At 45.9% G+C, this 24,277-nt stretch overlaps 3 protein-coding genes across 4 annotated transcripts in view; 1 reads left to right on the forward strand and 2 right to left on the reverse strand.

Moving 5' to 3' along the window:
- The window catches only part of LOC121883194 (serine/arginine-rich splicing factor 7-like), a 10,215-nt gene extending 883 nt beyond the window's left edge, over positions 1-9,332 (reverse strand). Inside the window, exons 1-6 of one of the 2 annotated variants that reach the window (XM_042391533.1) lie at positions 8,900-9,320; positions 7,935-8,115; positions 5,207-5,386; positions 1,728-1,802; positions 919-969; positions 763-810 (exon numbers count right to left, since the gene is read on the reverse strand). In XM_042391533.1, coding sequence (XP_042247467.1) covers positions 763-810; positions 919-969; positions 1,728-1,802; positions 5,207-5,386; positions 7,935-8,115; positions 8,900-8,927 — 563 coding nt within the window. In that variant the 5' untranslated portion in view covers positions 8,928-9,320. Of the gene's footprint in view, positions 1-762; positions 811-918; positions 970-1,727; positions 1,803-5,206; positions 5,387-7,934; positions 8,116-8,899 lie in introns of both variants that reach the window. The other variant, XM_042391534.1, reaches the window with a different exon arrangement.
- A 102-nt stretch (positions 9,333-9,434) lies between these two features.
- Positions 9,435-11,513, forward strand: gemin6 (gem (nuclear organelle) associated protein 6). Its single transcript, XM_042391536.1, has 2 exons — positions 9,435-9,894; positions 10,726-11,513. Exons 1-2 carry the CDS (start codon positions 9,764-9,766, stop codon positions 11,126-11,128), a joined length of 534 nt encoding a protein of 177 aa, XP_042247470.1. The 5' UTR covers positions 9,435-9,763; the 3' UTR covers positions 11,129-11,513.
- A 1,254-nt stretch (positions 11,514-12,767) lies between these two features.
- Positions 12,768-24,277, reverse strand: part of LOC121909381 (son of sevenless homolog 1-like) — a 45,207-nt gene continuing 33,697 nt past the window's right edge. The window contains exons 16-23 of the mRNA XM_042429921.1: positions 23,257-23,419; positions 23,012-23,129; positions 22,758-22,930; positions 22,537-22,653; positions 19,931-20,204; positions 18,687-18,731; positions 17,605-17,726; positions 12,768-13,670 (exon numbers count right to left, since the gene is read on the reverse strand). Of these exons, the coding sequence (XP_042285855.1) occupies positions 13,200-13,670; positions 17,605-17,726; positions 18,687-18,731; positions 19,931-20,204; positions 22,537-22,653; positions 22,758-22,930; positions 23,012-23,129; positions 23,257-23,419 (1,483 nt within the window). The 3' untranslated portion in view covers positions 12,768-13,199. The remainder of the gene's footprint in view (positions 13,671-17,604; positions 17,727-18,686; positions 18,732-19,930; positions 20,205-22,536; positions 22,654-22,757; positions 22,931-23,011; positions 23,130-23,256; positions 23,420-24,277) is intronic.

Raw genomic sequence — 24,277 nt, forward strand, 5'->3', positions numbered from 1 at the left:
ATAATACTAATAATAATAATAATAATAATACTGTCTGATCACAGCAGCATCTCGTGGACGTGTCAAACATCTGATCCTTATTTATTTTTATTTATTATTATTATTTTGTTTTGTTTTTGTAAATATATGATGTAATTGTGTTTTTATGTTCATGTTTGTTTTGTGTGATTTTGTTTCAATATTTGTCCGATAAAGTAAAAATAATAAAGAAACGAGCTTGTTAACCTGAGCTGCTGTTCATTCATACACTCGTTTACTCACTTGTTCTTTCATTCACTCATTCATTCATTCATTCATTCATTCACTCATTCATTCATTCACTCATTCATTCATTCACTCATTCATTCACTCATTCATTCACTGGTATCAAAGTGATTGATCAGCTGGATGTTAGTTTCTGTCTTGTTATATGAAGCTTCAGTAATAATCAATAATCAATAATCATGTTTCCTCTCAGTTTTCATGTTGCTGATCATCTTTACATTCATATATTTGTTACTGATTGATCCAAACTATTCACTCATTGTTATTGATCATTGATTATTATTATTGATTGATTATATTATTATTGATCTGATTGATCAGCTTCTGTCACAGCTGATAAACGTTGACGTCTCTGCGTCCGCTGGACTCAGACGGAGGCTCCGCCTTTTCTCTACCTGTTGCCATGGTGACGATGGCTTTTTACATTCACCACACTGATCGATCAGACTGTTAAAGATGCTTCCTGGAGCCGCCTGCGGGCGGCGCTGCATCACTCACCTGCTGCGACCTCGAGACCTAGACCCGGACCCGGACCCGGACCTGGACCTGCAGCGGAGGAGAAACAGAATGAGAAAATGAAAACATGAAGCGTGTTGTTACAGCTGCAGTTTACTGTTAAGAGTCCTGACAGTGATGACATCACAGCGGTCTGACCTGGACCTCCTCGGCGTGGCGGAGCGAGACCTTCTGGGGGAGGACCTGGACCTGGACGTGATGACATCATCAGCAGGTGAGACGGGTGATGTAAAACAGTTTCAATGTGAAAACAGTTAAAGGAACAGTCGGGCTCGTTTCAGCTGCTGATCAGAACACTAACATGCTTTCATATTGATTATTGGTTCATTGATTACTCATTATTATTACTCATCATGTGATAATTAACATGATGTGTTGCTGGACTTTAACTGACAGTGAAGAGGCAGAATCGAACCCGCGGCGTTGCAGTTACGCGGCAGGAAGTGTTGCAGCTGTAATAACTGATCTGTTTCATTGATTTAATCAGATGTTCTGTTATATGTGATATATAACAGCTGTTGGGACCTTTAACTCCAGAAGATATTTATTATTTAACTAGTTTTTCTTCTTTTATTTCAGCCTTTAGTCCTGCTGTCATGTTTGTGATTGTAAACTGGTTCCAGTAAAGCCCAGTAGACTCTGATGGAACTGCATGTTTCAGCATCGTCATGACAACAGGTCAGTAGATTGCAACACATTAGTAACCATGCGACTGGAGACAAGAAGAAGAAAACAAACATGATTTCTGATCAGCAGCTGATCGTCTTTCTCTTCACTGAGACTAAACAACTAAAACAACAGAATACTGAAGTTTATCAGAGTTTGAAGGTCTACGATCTTCAGGGACGTTCTGCAGAACTTCATGTAGAATAATAAACTCAATAAAACCCGACAGAGCCCGGCTGGACCAGAGGCGGATCCCTGAGGACCTCCGGGACGTGGCTCACCTCCTCCCTCGGCTCCGGCTGCGACTCCTGCTGCGGGAGTAACGCCTCCCCCGAGACCTGGACCGAGACCTGGACCTGGACCCAAACCAGAACCAGGAGAGCAGCAGTCAGAGAGGATCGATGCGGTGTGATAAACTACAGCTGGCAGTGAAGGTTACTCATGCAGAGGAAGAACAAGTGAAGACTGAAAGACTGTAATCCACTAAACCTTCAGGTCCTGCAGGTCTGCAGGGCGACCCTCTTTGGACCCGGTTCTAGCAGATCTAGATGATCTAGAAGATTTCTAACGATGATCGAACTGACACCAAATCGCTTGATTGAGACTTGATAGCAGCGAGGCGGGTCTGTTCCTCGTTACAAAATAGAAGGCCGAATTAACGAGGCGGCGCCGGTCTGGCTGAGCCGCCACAGACCTTAAGAGTTCAGTTCAGTTCAGCTTTAGTCAAGATGGTCTCATGAAAGCTTTTAGGATCTGAATCAAACGATGGAACCTGAAACGTTCCGACCTGTTAAACAACATCTCACAACATCATCTGATACAACATGAGGTGACGGTGCGTTCAGACACAATGCAGCTCGACGCAGATTCACGCGGTGAGTCAAAATGTTTTATGAATAAACTTCATGAACGTACAGAAGAGATGAGGAAGGAGACGGGAGGTCAATCACAGAAAGAACCGGAGTCTCTGCTGAGTTCTGAGTTCAGTCAGAAGCTGAACGAAGAAACACAGAAACTTGCCAGCTTACAGCTGATATACAGTCATGAACTTTGGCTGTTTGGGGCGAATAAACACAAATAATCCAGCGGTCAAACTCATGTGAGTAACGTGAGGCCAAAATTTGCTTCGCATTCTGTCTGAACTCACCGTTAGACATCAACAAGCATCACCTGCACACCTGGATCCTGCAGGTGGTTGAGGTTCACAGCCGGACGGGGTTTATGTGCAGCTTCACAGAGAATAATTCACTAAGATTCTGCCGTCGCAATAATTAACACGAGTTCAACAGATCTCTGCAACATTTATGATCTTCAGTTTTACTAAATTACAGCAACTTTTTTACATAAACGTCTAAATCAGCAGCTGCTTGTGGTTTGGACCAATCGTGGCGTTTGGTGTGGTGGTAACTGACGTCATTCAGGTGGAAGATGGACAAACACGATGCCATAGACGAGCAAAACTATTCCCAAATGTTCCCAAATGTTCCCAGATGAGGTTTGATTCAGTGAGTCAGGAGACATAATCTGCCTCAAACATAAACATCAAACTAGATTTATTTTAATAACATTATTGATGATTTTATTTGCTGCTGATGTTGAGCTGAAAGTTTATTTAATAAAGGTTATAAATGGAACTCAAGTACAGTATTTTCTGTTTTATAGCACGTTGAGTCCTCATGGTTCTCATGTTCAGCTGAACTGTAGTTGTTTCTGTGATCTGCAGGAAGTCGTTACATACGATTCTTCACTGGCAGCAGTTTAAATAAATCACATTATTTTACTTTGTTTGTAATTTTACCACAATAAGAGACATAAAACATCACAAAGCTGCTGTAAAATCAAACATTTTTGGCCTCAATAATCACAAACAGCCTCTGAAATGCTGGAGCGAGTGAATAAATACTGAAACATCTTTGTGAAGCTGCAGCTGAGTGAAAACTGTGTTTGTGTTTCATGTTTTCTATCTTTCGACCAATCTATCGACAGATAATTAATCTGCAAATAATCGTTTATCTTGTTTTTTTAGCAGCTGGTCAGCTGTGTTATGAGCATCGACTCTGTGGACGTTTGTTTTGTGAATATTTGGACATATTTGTGTTACATTCATGTTGTTGATGATGAAGCTCAAGGTTGAAAGCTCAAGAAAAAGCTGGTAAGTCGACCTTGAGTTAAGATGCAGGACTAAAACTAACAATTATTTTCATGATCAATGAATCTGTTGATTATTTTCTTGATTAATTGATCAGTTGTTTTTCTTCTTACAAAATGACTCAAATAGATTAACTGATGTTCAAAATAGTTGCTGATTAATTTAATAGTTAGCAACTAATTGATTAATGGATGCAGCTCCGACGTGGTTTAGACTGAAACCTTTTAAGATTCACCCTCTGACATCACCAGATATCGACCAATCAGAGCTCAGACAGACAGGTATAAAGACAGTAGAGAGAGGTGAGCTCGTCCAATCAGGTTGTCGGATGGTTGGTGTGATGTGATAAACCCCGCCCGGCTGGTTTGTCCTCCTGACGAGGACTTCCTGTTGGATCCAGGTGTGAAACATTTCTGTAACATCAATCACGCAGCCGAGCCTCAGTCACACAACACGCTGATCAGCTGATCAGGTGCATTGATCATTGATTGGAACTGATCACATGTTTCTAGACTGATCTGTGAACTAAACATTATTATTCAGTCAGTTCTATTTCTATATGTGGTGATGTGTTTAAGAGCAGAGACTGTTTCAGTAAAATACCTGATGGTGCATTCAAGGACACTCTGCTACTCTGCCTGTTTGACTCATTTGTATAAACACTGAGTCTGAGACTGTTTCTGCAGTTATTTACATAAATCTGCAATATTAATGAGCTCCTACTCTGATTGGCTGGAGGTGTGGCCCCCACCTTCACCCCCAGCCAATCAGAATACTCCCTGATGAAAGCAGCAGCATGTTTAGCTGCAGTAATGTCTGCAGCTGTAGATGTTAGACGGTATATAATCTATGAAGCAGAGTCTGAACCTGCTGCTGCTCAGCTGAGACTCAACAGGAAGTTTCAGGACGGCGAGATCGAGTCCAAGTTTCCTCTCAAAGCAGCTGGAGGCCGTTAGCTTAGCTTTAGCAATACTTCCTGTCCTGCTTTACTCGCCATGTGGCTGAAACTCAACAACAGAAGAGACTGAAATATCTCAACAACTGTTGGACATTTTCATGTTCCCCTCAGGATCAATTTAAATAAATGAATAAATTTAATGAATTAATTAATTAAAAATGAAATAACCTTGATCCTTTTGACTTTTCATCAGCTTTAGTTTATGACCAAATACCTGCCAGGACGTTCCCCCGCTGCGTTCAGGTCACATCAGAGTTATTGGAATTACGAGATTCTGACTTGTAAACAGAGTTCACTTCAACGGGAAACTTCGACTCTCTGAAAGCTCTGATACGTTTACTGCGACGCTTCATAAACACACGACTGAACATCTAACAAACATCATGATGTAAAGACGCAGAACTGAAGACGACCAGCAGGCGTTTCAGATGATCCTCCCAGGCGCCGCCGCCGCCGCCGCCTGCAGCGTCTTAAAGGTTAAACATCATCAGGAGGGAAAAGTCTCGTTCCCTTCAGTTAGCAGTGATCGATACGTGTGTGTGTGTGTGTGTGTGTGTGTGTGTGTGTGTGTCAGTGACTGAAGCTCAGCTGCAGTTTTAACTGGATTCAAACAGCTGATTGGTGTGAGCGTGTGTCGCTGTTGTCACGGTTACCTGCTCCTCCGGCTCCGGCGGCTGTAGCGGTGACAGTCGTAGGCGTAGTGACCTTTTTCTCCGCACTCGTAACACTTATCGTCCGGGTCGAACGGCCGGCGGGCGGGCGGCCGCTCGTACCGAGAACGCCGCGGCATTCCCGTAGAGAGTTCCACCCGCACACGACTCCCACAGATCGTCCTGAAACAACACGTACATGGTTCTAGATACACGTTCTACTGACAGCAACACATACAGGGTTCTAGATACACGTTCTACTAGCAGCAACACGAACATGGTTCTAGATACACGTTCTACTGGCAGCAACACGTACAGGGTTCTAGATACACGTTCTACTGGCAGCAACACATACAGGGTTCTAGATACACGTTCTACTAGCAGCAACACGAACATGGTTCTAGATACACGTTCTACTGGCAGCAACACATACAGGGTTCTAGATACACGTTCTACTGGCAGCAACACATACAGGGTTCTAGATACACGTTCTACTAGCAGCAACACGAACATGGTTCTAGATACACGTTCTACTGGCAGCAACACATACAGGGTTCTAGATACACGTTCTACTGGCAGCAACACATACAGGGTTCTAGATACACGTTCTACTGGCAGCAACACGAACATGGTTCTAGATACACGTTCTACTGGCAGCAACACGAACATTGTTCTAGATACACGTTCTACTGACAGCAACACATACAGGGTTCTAGATACACGTTCCACTGACAGCAACACATACAGGGTTCTAGATACACGTTCTACTGGCAGCAACACATACAGGGTTCTAGATACACGTTCTACTGACAGCAACACATACAGGGTTCTAGATACACGTTCCACTGGCAGCAACACATACAGGGTTCTAGATGCACGTTCTACTGACAGCAACACATACAGGGTTCTAGATACACGTTCTACTGGCAGCAACACGTACAGGGTTCTAGATACATGTTCTACTGACAGCAACACATACAGGGTTCTAGATACATGTTCTACTGGCGGCAACACGAACATGGTTCTAGATACACGTTCTACTGGCAGCAACACGAACATGGTTCTAGATACATGTTCTACTGGCGGCAACACGAACATGGTTCTAGATACACGTTCTACTGGCAGCAACACCTACAGGGTTCTAGATACACGTTCTACTGGCAGCAACACATACAGGGTTCTAGATACACGTTCTACTGGCAGCAACACATACAGGGTTCTAGATACACGTTCTACTGACAGCAACACATACAGGGTTCTAGATACACGTTCTACTGGCAGCAACACATACAGGGTTCTAGATACACGTTCCACTGGCAGCAACACATACAGGGTTCTAGATGCACGTTCTACTGACAGCAACACATACAGGGTTCTAGATACACGTTCTACTGGCAGCAACACGTACAGGGTTCTAGATACATGTTCTACTGACAGCAACACATACAGGGTTCTAGATACATGTTCTACTGGCGGCAACACGAACATGGTTCTAGATACACGTTCTACTGGCGGCAACACGAACATGGTTCTAGATACACGTTCTACTGGCAGCAACACGAACATGGTTCTAGATACACGTTCTACTGACAGCAACACGAACATGGTTCTAGATACACGTTCTACTGGCAGCAACACATACATGGTTCTAGATACACGTTCTACTGGCAGCAACACCTACAGGGTTCTAGATACACGTTCTACTGACAGCAACACATACAGGGTTCTAGATACACGTTCTACTGGCAGCAACACATACAGGGTTCTAGATACACGTTCTACTGGCAGCAACACATACAGGGTTCTAGATGCACGTTCTACTGACAGCAACACATACAGGGTTCTAGATACACGTTCTACTGGCAGCAACACATACAGGGTTCTAGATACACGTTCTACTGGCAGCAACACATACAGGGTTCTAGATGCACGTTCTACTGACAGCAACACATACAGGGTTCTAGATACACGTTCTACTGGCAGCAACACATACAGGGTTCTAGATGCACGTTCTACTGACAGCAACACATACAGGGTTCTAGATACACGTTCTACTGGCAGCAACACATACAGGGTTCTAGATACACGTTCTACTGGCAGCAACACATACAGGGTTCTAGATGCACGTTCTACTGACAGCAACACATACAGGGTTCTAGATACACGTTCTACTGGCAGCAACACATACAGGGTTCTAGATGCACGTTCTACTGGCAGCAACACATACAGGGTTCTAGATGCACGTTCTACTGGCAGCAACACATACAGGGTTCTAGATACACGTTCTACTGGCGGCAACACGAACATGGTTCTAGATACACGTTCTACTGGCGGCAACACGAACATGGTTCTAGATACACGTTCTACTGGCGGCAACACGAACATGGTTCTAGATACACGTTCTACTGACGGCAACACGAACATGGTTCTAGATACACGTTCTACTGGCAGCAACACATACATGGTTCTAGATACACGTTCTACTGGCAGCAACACATACAGGGTTCTAGATAGTTAGTATGCTGTGTGTGTGTTAGTATGCGTGAGTGTGTGTGTGTTAGTATGCATGTTAGTATGCGTGTGCGTGCTTGTTAGTATGTGTGTTAGTATGCGTGTGTGTGTGTTAGTATGCGTGTTAGTAGGCGTGTGTGTGTCCGTGTTAGTATATGTGTGTGTGCGTGTTAGTATGCGCGTGTGTGTGCGTGTTAGTATGTGTGTGTGTGGTACTGACTTGCCGTCTAACCCTCGGACGGCGTCGTCAGCGTCTCGTGGATCTTCAAACTCCACGAAGGCGAACCCTGGTGGGTTCCTGGCAATCCAGACCGTCCTGAGGGGGCCGTAGTACCCAAACGCCCGCTCCAGCTCGCCTTTCCCCGCCCCCGTCCCCAGGTTCCCCACATACACCTTTGTCTCTGTGGAGCAGGTAACAGCCAATCAGATGTCAGTGTATAATAGTGCGCTGCCTGTAACCAAACTCCATTCATTTCTGTCACTTTAAAGCCTCATTGCAGACAGATTGACTTCCACTGACGGCAGAATATTAATTTAAAGCACCTGGTACTCGTTAGGCTTCTTAAACATTAAGCATTTAAACGATCCTCCAAGCAGCATCGTATTTTATTAAAACTTTATCTTAGACTTTAGAACCTGTTGGTGGCGCTAGAGGATCATTAAAGAGACAGCTTAGCTCAGCAGCTAACTGTAACACTACTGGATGTTATTAGCTCAGCAGCTAACGGTAACTCTACTGGATGTTATTAGCTCAGCAGCTAACTGTAACTCTACTGGATGTTATTAGCTCAGCTGCTAACTGTAACTCTACTGGATGTTATTAGCTCAGCAGCTAAATGTAACTCTACTGGATGTTATTAGCTCAGCAGCTAACGGTAACTCTACTGGATGTTATTAGCTCAGCAGCTAACTGTAACTCTACTGGATGTTATTAGCTCAGCAGCTAACTGTAACTCTACTGGATGTTATTAGCTCAGCAGCTAACTGTAACTCTACTGGATGTTATTAGCTCAGCTGCTAACTGTAACTGGATTTAACATGATGACATGTTACATGACATCAGCCTCAGTCACAGCTGCAACTCTGAATCATAGTCTGACAGGCTAATGCTAACTGAACTGTGCGGTACCGGACAGTCACAGCTGCGGTACCGGCCCGTAAGAACACAGGGCGGGTCACAGTTACCTCCTCCGTACCGACCAGACCGGGACATCTTCACCGAGCCTCCACCGCCCCGCTCCGGTTAGTTTAGCTGCTAGCTGCTAGCGCGCTGACTGACTAGGGGCGGAAGTGAAGTCAGCAACAATAACAAGCACGCAAAATACTTCCTGTCAGTCTAGTTTACTATGTCTTGTATCAAATGTGGGGCAACGTGTCACTGTGTTTTTAACTGTTCTAATGAATCACATTCATGCAATTGTTTACAGCAGTGGTTCCCAACGTGTCTGACCTCTGACCTCTGACCTCGTCACGTGTTGCAGTAGAGTTTTTTGTAAATCATTTTGTCCATAAAATGTCAGAAAATAGTGAAAAATATGTTAAAGTCCCCACAGTCCCAATCTTTCTACTGTTATTACTGTCAATAGCAGAATATGTTTTAAACTTTTAATATATTTATACTCATTTTCATTGGAAAGTGTTATTTATTATTACTTATCACCTGACCTGTTGTTGTTTTTCTGTCTTATCGTTTACCAGAATCACTGATTCTGTTTCTGAATCTAAAGCACAAAATACTTTGTATTATTGGAAATCAACTGGCATTATTAAACATGCCATGACAGACTGTAATAACATCTACCAGCTCCATTAAAGACACTGAACTCTGCTTCTTGCATGTTTGTCTAGTGAACATTTTAAATAAAGTTGTGTGAGTGACCTGCAGGGGGCAGCAGCGGATCATATGCGCACTAAAGCGGAACAGGAACCTTTATTTCAGGGAGGTGTTTCCCTCCGGAGCTGTTAGAGGCGCGTACAGCAGTTGCAGGACCGCGCTGTTTTGTGTTGTATTGATCAGTGTTCTCAGATTGATCGATCAAGAGGACCGTGATGCAGTGCGGCTGGCCTCTGTTAGGTCCGCTGCAGTGGATCCGTTACGTCAACAAACAGGTGAAGGTGAAGGCGGGAAAAGACGAGGAGCTCTGTGGCTGGCTGCTGACTGTGGACCCGGTGTCCGCCAGGTAACACACCGACACACCTGATCATCTTTAACAGAGTCTGATCGATCAACCAGAGTTCAGTGTGCTGAATGTAAAAAGCCATCGTCACCATGGCAACAGGTAGACAAAAGGCGGAGCCTCCATCTGAATCCAGTGGACGCAGAGTATTATTATTATTATTATTATTATTATTATTATTATTATTATTATTATTATTATTATTATTATTATCGTCAGCAGTGACAGAAGCTGATCGATCAGATGAGTGCTGATTGAGCTCAGCTGATCAATAATAGTGAGTGAATAGTTTGGATCATTCAGTAACAAATATATGAATGTAAAGATGATCAGCAACATGAACACTGAGAGGAAACATGATTATTGATTATTGATTATTGAAGCTTCATGCAGGTTTGCTGGCATGGTTTGAGTCACGGCTAATCAATACGAAGTATTTGTGAGTGATCAGCTTTATCAGTAAAACATGTTTCTGAAAACATTTGAGGCAGAAATAATCAATGCAGCAACAGAATATTGATCCATATCTGATCAGCTTTGTGAGCCGTCGGGCTGAATGTTGTATTTTGCATATTTCAGTATGAACTTTGTGTTTTTCTCCTTATGACGAATAAAGTTTGAGATTGTTGAATGTAAACTCGATCAGAATATTGATCTTTACTGATCATTCGATCTATATTTGACTTTTAGTCAATATTCGTATCTTGCGTTTGTTGTAATTCTTCATCAGCTTTTGTTAAAATCACTTTTAGATGATTGATTGTAGATCTGATAGATAGATCTAGGTCTGATGTGTCCTGGTCTGATGTGTTCTGGTCCTGTCCCTCTTCGCAGTCTGGTCATGGTGGACTTCGGTGAGGTGGGCGGAGCCTCGGTGCGGGTGGTGATGGGTCACGCGGTGCAGCAGGTGGAGGTCCTGCAGGATGCGGATGAGGAGACAGCACGGCGGCTGCAGGCGGTCTTCACCCCCCCTGAGACCCGTGGCTTGGACCTGGATCCGGAGCAGCTGCGGCGGCGGCGGGACTGCGTGCGGCGCTGGCTGGAGAAGAACCGGGTCCCGGTGCAGGAGGACGGCGAGCAGCTGATGGTGGCCGGAGCGCTGACGCTCGCCGCTCCGTACAGACCGGAGGACTGCAGCAGCTCCAACCAGATCATCCTGGACCGGGTCCAGAGGCTGTTACGGGCCGATCCGCATCACCTGAGCCCACCTGAGGACGCAGACCAGGACCAGGCCTGAAAACTGACAAATCCTCCAATCACACTGCTGCTTTGGCGGACCAATCAGAGCCAGCTGATCTGGAACCTGTTCGACTCTTTGACCAATTAAAATGACAGTTGAAGCTCCGCCCCTTTCCTGCTGATGTCATCACTGTGACGTCATGACTGATCAATATATTTGATAATTTAATATGAATAATGTTTGTTTTCTTTCAATAAAAGATTAAATATCTGAACAAGTTTGTCTCAATGAAATACAAATCTGATCAGAAACTATCTGATCAATAAGATGATCAATCTGATCAGAAACTATCTGATCAATCAGATGATCAATCTGAACTAAACTGCAGCTGAAAACTTTCAGTTTTTGGCCTCAAATGAAATAAAATCAGGAAAAATGTAAAGATTGATTACTGATCATTACTGATTACTGATCTGATGTCACTTATACGCACACGAGGACACTTTAAACAATAAATAAGTTGTTTCCATGGTAACATCTTTCAGATCACAGGAAGTTCTTTGGTCTTTGTTTGTCTTTAAAATCATTTAAAGGATTTTTAACTGAATGTTTAATGTAGATTTGATACGATGTACCGTCAATAAATCTAATTTATTATTATTATTAGTCTCTGCTGTTTGTATCAGTGACTGAAGAACAAAAAGGAAACTTATCACAATAATAATGAGTAATATACAAATAATAATAAATTTCACTAAATTGCAGAAACTTTTCCACATAAACGTCTGAATCAGCAGCTGTTTGTGGTTTGGACCAATCGTGGCGTTTGGTGTGGCGGCAACTGACGACAAATCTCACCTGCCAACAAACACGATGCCATAGACGAGCAAAACTGTTCCCGAATGTTCCCAAACGTTCCCAAATGTTCCCAGATGAGGTTTGATTCAAGCAAGCATCACCTGCACACCTGGATCCTGCAGGTGGTCGAGGTTCACTGCCGGACGGGGTTTATGTGCAGCTTCACAGAGAATAATTCACTACGATTCTGCCGTCGCAATAATTAACACGAGTTCAACAGATCTCTGCAACATTTATGATCTTCAGTTTTACTAAATTACAGCAATTTTTCTGCATAAACATCTAAATCAGCAGCTGCTTGTGGTTTGGACCAGTCGTGGTGTTTGGTGTGGTGGTAACTGACGTCATTCAGGTGGAAGATGGACAAACACGATGCCATAGACGAGCAAAAATGTTCCCAAATGTTCCCAAATGAGGTTTGATTCAGTGAGTCAGGAGACATAATCTGCCTCAAACATAAACATCAAACTGGATTTATTTTAATAACATTATTGATGATTTTATTTGCTGCTGATGTTGAGCTGAAAGTTTATTTAATAAAGGTTATAAATGGAACTCAAGTACAGTATTTTCTGTTTTATAGAACGTTGAGTCCTCATGGTTCTCATGTTCAGCTGAACTATAGTTGTTTCTGTGATCTGCAGGAAGTCGTTACGTACGACTCTTCACTGGCAGCAGTTTAAATAAATCACATTATTTTACACAAACAGACATAAAACATCACAAACTGCTGTAAAATCATATAAAAGTCAGATTCATTCGTTGTATTTAACTAAAAATAAACAGTTTCCATGGTAACGGACTGACTCAGTGAGGAGAGATGAAGACAGAAGTCGGGTTCTGGTAGAAACACGTTTATTCCCTTGTTTTACAGAAGGCAACATGTTCTTTACATGTTCTAACAGGAACCATCAGAGAACCAACATCAGGTCTGCCAGAATCAGTCCGTCTCGGTAAAGTACCTCTTTGGTTCTGGTCGGTACCTCAGAGTCCGCCTCAGTCTGTGGGGCACTACATTACCCATAATGCACTCTGCACAGTCTGAGAACCAAACAGACAGACGTTCTCCGACGTTCTGCTGGAGGCCACAGTTTGTTTTTTTAAGGGCACGTGATGTTTGTTTACTTTCAGTCCTGATCGGATCAGAGCGTCCCGATCCATCACATGTTCTGTTTGTTTTTAAATCCATTGTTTTGTTTATTCTGATCCAATCCGCTGTAGTGTTAGCTCGTTTAGCCCCGCCTCCTCCTCCGACCGTCCAATCAGCTGCTCACAGTGCAGGGGGCGTGTCCAGCAGGGGGGCGTGGCTCAGAGACTCCCTCTTGTAGGTCTTGGGGGGGAGTTTGGGGACGCCGTGACGAGGGGGGACGGGGGGGCCGTCCAGGGGGAGGAGGGGGAGGGGCGGGGACGGGAGGGGCATCTTCCTGGAGGCGGGGCTGGGGCTGGGGGTGACGGGGGCGGGGGGAGGGAGGGGAGGGGGCGAGGAGGAGGCGGTGGGAGCGGGGCTGATGGAGGAGGAGGTGGAGGGGAAGAAGGCCTGAGGCAGCAGGTCGCAGCGGGGGCGGCCCTGAGGGGGGGGCAGGAGGTGCAGAGGAGAGCTGAGGGGCTCCCGAGGAGGCAGCGAAGGGGGGCTGTCGGGGGGGGACGACGACGACATCGACGAGGAGTAACGAGGGGGGAGGAGCTTACAGGTGGGCTGGCGAGGGGGGACAGCGGGGGGGCTGTCCAACTTCGACATCATCTGAGGAGGAGAGAGAAAAAAACCCTTTATTGACACAATCAATCAGATCAATAACAGATCAACAACAGATCAATAACAGATCAACAACATCAACAACAGATCAACAACAGATCAATAAGAGACCAACAACATCAATAACAGATCAACAACAGATCAATAACAGAACAACAACATCAATAACAGATCAACAACAGATCAACAACAGATCAATAACAGATCAACAACATCAATAACAGATCAACAACAGATCAACAACAGATCAATAACAGATCAATAACAGAACAATAACAGATCAACAGATCAACAACATCAATAACAGATCAATAACAGATCAACAACAGATCAATAACAGATCAATAACAGAACAATAACAGATCAACAGATCAACAACATCAACAACAGATCAACAACAGATCAACAACAGATCAACAACAGATCAATAACAGATCAATAACAGATCAACAACAGATCAATCATCTAGAAGAACATTCTGATCAGTATGATGACATCATTCATTTGATGATGTCACAGTCGTCTCTCTTCAGGATGAAAACCTGGAGGAGAAAAACTCTCACAGTCCACGACATCACCTCAGCACCCAGACCAGTTGAGACCATGTGAGACCAGCTGAGACCAGCTGAGACCTCCGCCTGGCTTTAAGCACCAGAGCTTTAGTCTTTAAAGGATCAGAACTCTGGCAGTATGAGACCAGCAGGTTTAGTGATATCCTCCAGGTCCCTCATAGATCTGAGTCTCCAGGTCCCTCATAGACCTGAGTCTCCGGGTCCCTCATAGACCTGAGTCTCCAGGTCCCTCATAGATCTGAGTCTCCAGGTCCCTCATAGACCTGAGTCTCCGGGTCCCTCATAGACCTGAGTCTCCGGGTCCCTCTAGATCTGAGTCTCCCGGTCCCTCATAGACCTGAGTCTCCAGGTCCCTCACAGACCTGAGTCTCCAGGTCCCTCATAGACCTGAGTCTCCAGGTCCCTCATAGATCTGAGTCTCCAGGTCCCTCACAGACCTGAGTCTCCAGGTCCCTCATAGACCTGAGTCTCCAGGTCCCTCACAGACCTGAGTCTCCAGGTCCCTCATAGACCTGAGTCTCCAGGTCCCTCATAGATCTGAGTCTCCGGATCCCTCATAGACCTGAGTCTCCAGGTCCCTCATAGACCTGAGTCTCCAGGTCCCTCATAGACCTGAGTCTCCAGGTACCTCACAGACCTGAGTCTCCAGGTCCCTCATAGACCTGAGTCTCCAGGTACCTCACAGACCTGAGTCTCCAGGTCCCTCATAGACCTGAGTCTCCAGGTACCTCATAGATCTGAGTCTCCGGGTCCCTCATAGATCTGAGTCTCCGGGTCCCTCATAGACCTGAGTCTCCAGGTACCTCACAGACCTGAGTCTCCAGGTCCCTCATAGACCTGAGTCTCCAGGTACCTCACAGACCTGAGTCTCCAGGTCCCTCATAGACCTGAGTCTCCAGGTACCTCATAGATCTGAGTCTCCGGGTCCCTCATAGATCTGAGTCTCCGGGTCCCTCATAGACCTGAGTCTCCAGGTACCTCATAGACCTGGTTCTGTCTCTAGTGACATTACGAGTGAACTGCTGACACAGCTGTTTAATCTGTGATTTCCCAGCAGCTTTTAGTGGGTAAAAGCTGCTCTGAAAGCCTCGTCATGAAGCGGGGCAGTGTTAAAACACCAGTAAGCACATTTCTATAAAAACACAGCAAAAAAGCAGACCAGGATCAGAGAAGCCCACTGGGTTCACAGGGTGTTTAAAAGAATCCAGATGGTCCAGTCTGACCAGAGATCACATGTTGTCAAGCAGTGATTTGTGCTTTTACTTTAAGCAGCAGTTTCTTCAGAACATCATCTCCAAAGTTTCCTGATCTTTTTGTCAGAGGCTTCGCTGACTCTACAAACAGCTTCAGGTCTGCAAAGTGATCCTCTACTTTCACCAGCCTGGATCCCTTCGTTCCCTGCAGAAAACTCTTTATACCAGCAGGAGAGTAGCGGCTCTGCTGGTCCTCCTGGGTCAGTGACAAATCACTTTCTGACTCTGCTAAAGATTTTCTAGTTTTTGTCCCTTTGGTGACTTTGAAGGTTCACTGCCAGAAGATGCAGGGGGGTCACTGCCTGCAGGAGCCCTGCCGAGGCCAGCGGCGGCCGCTCCGGGGCCGTCTGTAGCCCTGGTCGGCTCCGGAGCCCGCAGCTCCTCGGCAGGGGCCGGGGCCTCCTCTCCAGCAGCAGCCCGCCGCTGCTCCCCCCTCCTCTCCGGGCAGGAGCGGATTAAATGCCCCTCCGCACCACGACCAAAACACTTCATGGTCTCCGACGTGGCGAAAACCATGTAGTTGAACCCGTCTACTTTAAAGTTAAAGGACAGATTAAGATCGTCAGTTTTATCTTTCAGGACAATGAAAACCTGCCTACGGTGACACACTACATGTTTGAGCAGCGGGGATCTGCAGCCCAGAGAAACCATCTTTATCGGGGAGACTAGTTGTCCGTACCGTGCCAGTTCTTTAGCTAACATTTCATTTTTAATGAACGGGGGAGCATTAGAGATTGTTATCTTTCTAGCTGGACTAACCAGCGGGAGAACAGGAGTGAAGGTGTCTTGTATGACTACACCTGTTTCCACCACATCGCTAACTTTGGCTGTGCTATCAAGGAAGATAACAATAGCTCCATTCATGCGGGAGGCAGACTTCACGCTACCGCAACCCACCACCTCTCCCACCGCTAAGGTGGCCTCCTCCACTCAACAGTTCACTGCCGGCACAAGTTTGACTGCATGACGGCGTGTCAGCTTCTCAAACTCCGCACCACCCTCCACCACGGGCATGCTGCCCAACCGAGCCGGTAGCCACGCTACCACAAACTACACCTGAACAACAGTCAGATACACCTGTCAGCAACTGTTGGGAAGAAAATAAAGAAAAATAAACACGTAAAACAACAAGAAAGACAGAAAATTCAATCAAGCTGAAGCACAATCTGCAGCTCCACCATTCACTGAGAGAGAGAGACTATATAAACACAGAGAGAGAGAGAGAGAGAGATATTACTACCATCCCTCAGACTATAGAGAGTTATTGTGTGGTATAAAAAGGATTCATCATCTCATCTAAAAGTAATCAGAAACATTTCTATCCTGGTGGGAGAGGTCTCTTCTAGGATGACGATGGACACGAGGCTCACTGAATGGATTGATGAGTATTAAACGATGTGAATCATGTGACCTTCACAGTCACCAGATCTCAACCCAGCTGAACAGCTATGACAGCGCTCTGCACCATCATCATCATCATCACAACACCACATGAGGAAGATCTTTATGAAGAATGATGTTCATCCCTCCAGAAGAGTTCAGAGACTGTAGGATCAATAACAAGGCTGATCATAGACATTGACAAAAACAAAACGTGCAAATACAGGCCCTCACTATTAGTAGCTTAGCCTTACACACTTCTTCTCTGGGAAATGATCCTGACTGTGAGACCCGGTGAAAATAAAACAGCCACTCCTGCGCTGACGTCTGTACCGTGACTCAGCTCCTCTCCACCTCATTTACTGCATCACTGTGTGTTTCCTGAAGGAAAAGTACATTTACCTTCTTCTGCCTCACATATTCCAAAAACACCCTTCCCTTTTCCTCTGCTCATATTTACTGGACTCATTCAGAAAACCTCCATGAGAAAAGGGAAACACAGGAAAAGCAAAACCCCTGAACGTCCACCGAGCCTACACTTAGACAACGTATTCAACTATATTTCTCGCACTGCTCCTTTAACATACTGATCACAGATCTGAATATATTCAGTCTGCTTAAAGAACAGTTCGGTTCACCATAGAACACTTCAACACTGATATCTGAACAGAACCTCATCGTTCTCTGGGAACAGGAAGTCGGATTCATGTTTGTTACCTTGGACGGCGAGGACTCTGCTGGAGCCGACTCTGGTCGTCTCCGAGGAGGAACCGGAGGAGGAACCGGAACGTCCTCAGAACCCCGACTGAAACTCACCATGGACGAGACCGAGGAGGACCCTGAGAGCAGCGAGAACACAGAGACACTTAGAACAACACAGTGGAACCTGATAGAACAGGTTCACCTGCCTGCAGCTGATTGGTTCTAAACAAACTCCCAGGTGTCACAAAACAAGTGAACACATAATGAGGTGTCAGCTGATGGTTTATGCAGAGACTGACTGTTACTATGGAAACAATGTCAGGATGGGAAACCTGTGAACCAAGTGAGTGTGATGGACAGGTGAGTGATGGACAGGTGAGTTGGTTAGACAGGTGAGGGATGGACAGGTGAGTTGGTTAGACAGGTGAGTGGGTTAGACAGGTGAGTGGGTTAGACAGGTGAGTGGGTTAGACAGGTGAGTTGGTTAGACAGGTGAGTGGGTTAGACAGGTGAGTGATGGACAGGTGAGTTGGTTAGACAGGTGAGGGTTAGACAGGTGAGTTGGTTAGACAGGTGAGTGGGTTAGACAGGTGAGTGGGTTAGACAGGTGAGTGGGTTAGACAGGTGAGTAGGTTAGACAGGTGAGTGGGTTAGACAGGTGAGTAGGTTAGACAGGTGAGTTGGTTAGACAGGTGAGTTGGTTAGACAGGTGAGTGGGTTAGAAAGGTGAGGGATGGACAGGTGAGTGGGTTAGACAGGTGAGGGATGGACAGGTGAGTGGGTTAGAAAGGTGAGGGATGGACAGGTGAGTGGGTTAGACAGGTGAGTGGGTTAGACAGGTGAGTGGGTTAGACAGGTGAGTGGGTTAGACAGGTGAGGGATGGACAGGTGAGTTGGTTAGACAGGTGAGTTGGTTAGACAGGTGAGTAGGTTAGACAGGTGAGTAGGTTAGACAGGTGAGTGGGTTAGACAGGTGAGTTGGTTAGACAGGTGAGTGGGTTAGACAGGTGAGTTGGTTAGACAGGTGAGTGGGTTAGACAGGTGAGAGGTGTCAGAGCTGAAGCTGATGTACGCAGATTAAGGAGGGTCATACTAACGTGGGCCGTGAGGCAGAGAGACCACCGCAAAGATACTGTCGCAGGCTGCAGGAGGAGAGGAGAACACTGTGAGAGGAGGAGGAGGAGGAGGAGAGGAGGATGACAGGATGAGGAGGAGGAGGAGAAGGAGGAGGATAAGAGAGGGGGAGAGGAGAACACAGAATAAGGAGGAGGACGAGAGGAGGACGAGAGGAGGATGACAGGATGAGGAAGAGGTTGAGAGGAGGAGAGGGGAACACAGAATGAGGAGGAGGATGAGAGGAGGAGGAGAGGAAGAGGAGGATGAGAGGAGGAGGAGAGGAAGAGGAGGATGAGAGGATGAGAAAGAGGAGGATGAGAGGATGACAGATTGAGGAAGAGGAGAGGAGGATGAGAGAAGGCGGAGGAGGATAAGAGGGTGAGAGGAGGAGGAGTAGGAGGAGAGGAGGAAGATGACAGATTGAGGAAGAGGAGAGGAGGATGATGAGAGTAGGAGGAGAGGAGGAGGAGAGGAGGAGGATGATGAGAGGAGGAGTAGGAGGAGAGGAGGAGGAGGAAAACCGGACCGTCTGCAGCTGATCAGATGTTTCAGGGATTTAAACTCGGCTTCATTGAACAGTTAAAGATTTGAAGTGAACAGCTGATCACTGATCTAAAATCAAACAGTTTGATCAGAACACAAACTGAACAGAATCAGCTTGTAGTTTTCAGTTAGAATGTTATTATTAATAATATTAATAATTATATTATAATATTATAATAATAATATTATTATGATATAATAATAATAATAATAATAATAATAATAATAATAATAATAATGATAATGATAATGATAATAATAATAATAATAATAATAATAATAATAATAATGCTCCTTTCGATCTGTTCCATTGTGCTTGATTCTAAGTTATTGATTGATTAAACTCCTGATCAGCATGAGCTGATTGATATCTACACGTGCAGAGAGATGAAGGTTAGTGCAGGTTAGTCTGAGCTGTTAGTGTCACAACACACCTGAAGGTTCACCTGTTCACACACACGCTGTCAGACCTGTGATTGGTGGGAGTATGAGTGGGCGGGGCTTACTGTCAGACCTGTGATTGGTAGGAGTGTGAGTGGGCGGGGCTTACTGTCAGACCTGTGATTGGTAGGAGTGTGAGTGGGCGGGGCTTACTGTCAGACCTGTGATTGGTAGGAGTGTGAGTGGGCGGGGCTTACTGTCAGACCTGTGATTGGTAGGAGTGTGAGTGGGCGGGGCTTACTGGAGTGGAAGGGGCTGCTGGGCCCCTGCGGCGAGTCGAACACGCTGCCTACGTCTGTGGAGCTGGAGGCGGCTGAGGCAGGGGGCGGAGTCAGCGGCGTGCGGGGGGAGTTGGGGGCGGACACAGCCCCGCCCTCGGCCTCACTGTCAGGGATGCGGCTGTAGCTGATCTTCCTCGGCTCGTTCTGCAGCGGCGTCGGGTGACGCATGGTGCCGGGCCTCGCAGAGGTGGGACGGATCCCCGGAGACTTCAGAGGACAGGTGTACTTCTTCACCTGGACGGGGGGGGGAGGGGGGTAAAGATGATCTTCTGTCATTACTGCCTCCCTACGGTGTGTTTACTGCTGTCTCCAGCCAGGACCAGCAACTACAGACCAATGTCCAACCTTCCTGTCATTAAGATCCTGCACAACCTGTACGATGAACCAGTTACTGAAACAGCTCACATTGTTAAACCTGAGTGTTGTTTTCCACACTGTTGATCACAAAATAACATCGACTAAACAGACTGTTTAATAACTGTTTTAGTTTATCTGGACCTGTTCTTCAACGGTTCTCATCACATTTAAAACGAAGAACTTTCCCCGGATCTCTTGGCAACTTCACATCTGAAGAAGTTTCACAACATGTTCTGTGGGGTTCCACAAGGATCCGGTCTTGGTCCACTGCTATTCAGTCTACACTTGCTCCCTCTTGGTACCATCATACAGAATAAATCCTGCTGTTCCTACGCTGATGACACACAGCTGTACGACAACCTCAGTCCTGTACATGAACTTCTCAGATGTACTGATGACATCACCACCGGACGTCTCAATACCCTTTACAACTTAAAAAAGAAAACGAACTGAGCAGGAGATCATTTTGTCTAAAGTACAGTGAGCACGTCAGAAACCTGGCTCTTATTATCGATGCCCATCTTAACTTCCAGCATCACATCAGCACTGTTACCAAGAAAGAACATCTCCAGACTCAGGAGCTTCCTGTCCCAGTCTGACTGAGACACTGGTCCATGCATTCATCTCCAGCAGATCAGATTACCGTTAAGCCCTTTTTGCAGGACGTCCAGAGAAGACAATGAGTCGGCTCCAGCTCAGAATGTTAACTGGGACGAGGAAAATACACATTTCACCTGTACTGGAAACACTTCACAATATAGAATTGATCTCAAAGTATTACTGCTGGTGCGGCTCCTACATATATTTCTGACCTGCTCACTGGCTATAAACCAATCAGATCCCTCAGAGCATCAAGCATGTGTCTCCTGAAAACCACCTGATGACCTGAGATCTGCTGTAACTGTAGCGTCTTCTAAAAGCAGTCTTTAAACATGTGTGAGCTCCTCCTCCTCCTCCTCTTCCTCTGTATGCATTCATGTCCCATTAATGCATGGTACATGGTGCCCTGAGATGACTTCTTCCTATAAATAAAACTGACTTGACTGGAGTCAGTGTGTGAGCGCTGTAGCAGGAATAGGACAGGATGTATGTGTGTGTGCTTTGTATGCGTGGCTGAGAGATTATTTTATTTATGTGTTTTCTATCTCATTAGTTTAATATTTCCTATGTTTTACTGTAAAGCATATTGAGCTTACCTGTGTATGAAATGTGCTGTATAAAAGCAGGCCAGCAGGCCGGAGGCACTACAAGTGATTAACAACATTAATCAAACAGGTAAAAATGAGCCGTAGGAGCCAACAAACAGCTGACCAGTGACCTTCTCCGCCTCACCTGACTGGAACATACCATTCACTCAGGTTACCACGGCTACACAAAATAACATACAGAACAACATTAATGTACAATCACAGCTGTGAGAGTTTTATCCTTCCGACCTGCCCCAACATCACAAAACTTAAAAACAACACAACAATACTTCATCAGAACTATTCCCTGAGAGGAGTCCTGCAGGCGACCCGAACCACTCGTTAAGGAATTGTGGCTTAAAATCTTTTCATCCAGCTTTACATCAGGAAGTCCAGCTGCTCCTTAAACTACTGCGTGATGTCAGAATCAGCAGCAGGTAGATTTAAGCTACTGCAAGTCTTTAACCAGCATCTCTTTGGTAGGTTTGTCTATGCAAAGTTATATCGTATGACTACTTTTACTTATTTTAGTTTGTTCATTAAGTGTGGTCATGGCGGCTGGCTTCTAAAGTAGCTCGAGCTGTGGTTGTGCAGTGAGCTTGCATGAAAAACTTCCCCAGGACTAAAAGACTCTGTTGTTTTCTTCCAGGTATGTAACCTGCAGAGATGAGTCTAAAGCTGAGTACACAAGTACTAAAGTACACAAACAAACAAACAAGATGATGACAAACCGTGTCGCTCTAAGCTAGAAAATACTGCCAACAGACGATTCTAGAGAACAGCAACAAGCACGACACCAATCTCTATAATACAGAACAATAACTTATCATTAAATGACTGTAATAGTGTAACAACGGTAATAAATGAACACAGTGGCTCGCTCTCTTACTGCTCCATTACTGTCATTCTCTTGTTTGTCGTTATCTGAAAGCCAATTTAAAAAGAACCCAAACAGTGAACTTTCAGAGAGGAAACAGGAAGTCTCAGCGATCACTTTGTGTCGTTGCCATGGTGATACTTACAAATCGAGGTAATGAGCGGGCGTTTCGAGGTTCGATCTCCAGAGATTTGTTGAACAGGTGATCTGCAAAGTCTTTCTCTGACATGTCCTCCATCGGGTTCAGGTTCTCGAAGAACTTCTGCTCCACAGAACACAGAACACATTGATCAGCTGTTACCTGAGCGGCTCATTAAACACGACAGGAAACAGGAAACGGGAAACGGGAGGTGAAGTCAGACTGACCCTGATGTCACCCTCCACTCTCAGACAGTACGGCTGGTTCTGGTACTGTTGGATCTCTCCGGTGATCTCGGCGACCTTCCTCCTCTTGCTGAAGTTAATCAGGTCTTTACCGTGTCGGCGCAGGAAGTCGGGGTTTCCCTCCTCTGTCTTCAGGATGTTGGTCAGGTAGATTCCTGTCAGACACACAGACTCGTTATTTAACCTCTGACCCCTCAGACTGCTGGACAGCTGACAGATGATCTGTTGGATCGTACCAAAGAAAGGGACACAGGGGGGGTTGATGGAGCGCAGCTTGGCCAAATACTTCTTGTAGTGATCTTCACTCAGCTCGTGAGCTTCCTCCAGGATCTTCCTCTGCCGACTCGGGATTTGCTGGAAACAAAAGCAAAATTAGGAACCTAAACATCAACTTTTATCCAGATGATGATGTAATGTAAAGTTCTGAGGTAGTGCTGAGCACAGGATCGGGTACTGGTGTTAGTATACGTGGTGTTGGTACCTCAAAGGTGTGGTCCAGTCTGTAGACCGGTGAGGAGTTCATGGCACTGACCACCTCCAGAACTCCATTGAAGTTGTTGAGTTCCTGAAAGACCTGCAGGATCTCGATGATCCGAGACACCACGGCCACTCGTTCCTCCAGGTTCTCCGTCTCTACGATACACCTGCAGAGAGGAACACACCTGAGTCTGCAGGTAACAGCTCCTGAAGGGTCCAGTCCCCCCACCCAGTTAGATAGCTAGAGGTGTGTGTGGTTCCAAGGTTCCAGTTGGACGTCCGGTTCTAATAACGTTGGAGGTTGAGGTCAAATCAGGTGGAGTCAGGTCGAATCAGGTGGAGTCAGGTCGAATCAGGTGGAGTCAAGGTCGAATCAGGTGGAGTCAAGGTCGAATCAGGTGGAGTCAAGGTCGAGTCAGGTGGAGTCAGGTCGAATCAGGTGGAGTCAGGTCGAATCAGGTGGAGTCAAGGTGGAGTCAGGTCGAGTCAAGGTGGAGTCAGGTGGAGTCGAGGTCGAGTCAGGTGGAGTCAAGGTCGAGTCAAGGTCGAATCAGGTGGAGTCAAGGTCGAATCAGGTGGAGTCAGGTCGAATCAGGTGGAGTCAAGGTCGAATCAGGTGGAGTCAGGTCGAATCAGGTGGAGTCAAGGTGGAGTCAGGTGGAGTCAAGGTGGAGTCAGGTGGAGTCAAGGTCGAATCAGGTCGAGTCAGGTCGAATCAGGTCGAGTCAGGTCGAGTCAGGTGGAGTCAAGGTCGAGTCAAGGTCGAATCAGGTGGAGTCAGGTCGAATCAGGTGGAGTCAAGGTGGAGTCAGGTGGAGTCAGGTCGAATCAGGTCGAGTCAGGTCGAATCAGGTCGAGTCAGGTCGAGTCAGGTGGAGTCAAGGTCGAGTCAAGGTTGAATCAGGTGGAGTCAGGTCGAATCAGGTGGAGTCAGGTCGAATCAGGTGGAGTCAAGGTCGAATCAGGTGGAGTCAGGTCGAATCAGGTGGAGTCAGGTCGAATCAGGTGGAGTCAAGGTGGAGTCA

Source organism: Thunnus maccoyii, chromosome 2, assembly GCF_910596095.1.
Source record: "Thunnus maccoyii chromosome 2, fThuMac1.1, whole genome shotgun sequence".
Lineage (NCBI taxonomy): Eukaryota > Metazoa > Chordata > Actinopteri > Scombriformes > Scombridae > Thunnus > Thunnus maccoyii.

What these genes read in the sequence shown, in the direction of transcription:
- gemin6 (XM_042391536.1), top strand. Translation starts at nt 9,764, where the DNA reads ATGCAGTGCGGCTGGCCTCTGTTAGGTCCGCTGCAGTGGATCCGTTAC. An exon ending in GTGGACCCGGTGTCCGCCAG is followed by an intron (nt 9,895 to 10,725) that starts GTAACACACCGA and finishes CCCTCTTCGCAG; the next exon opens with TCTGGTCATGGTGGACTTCG.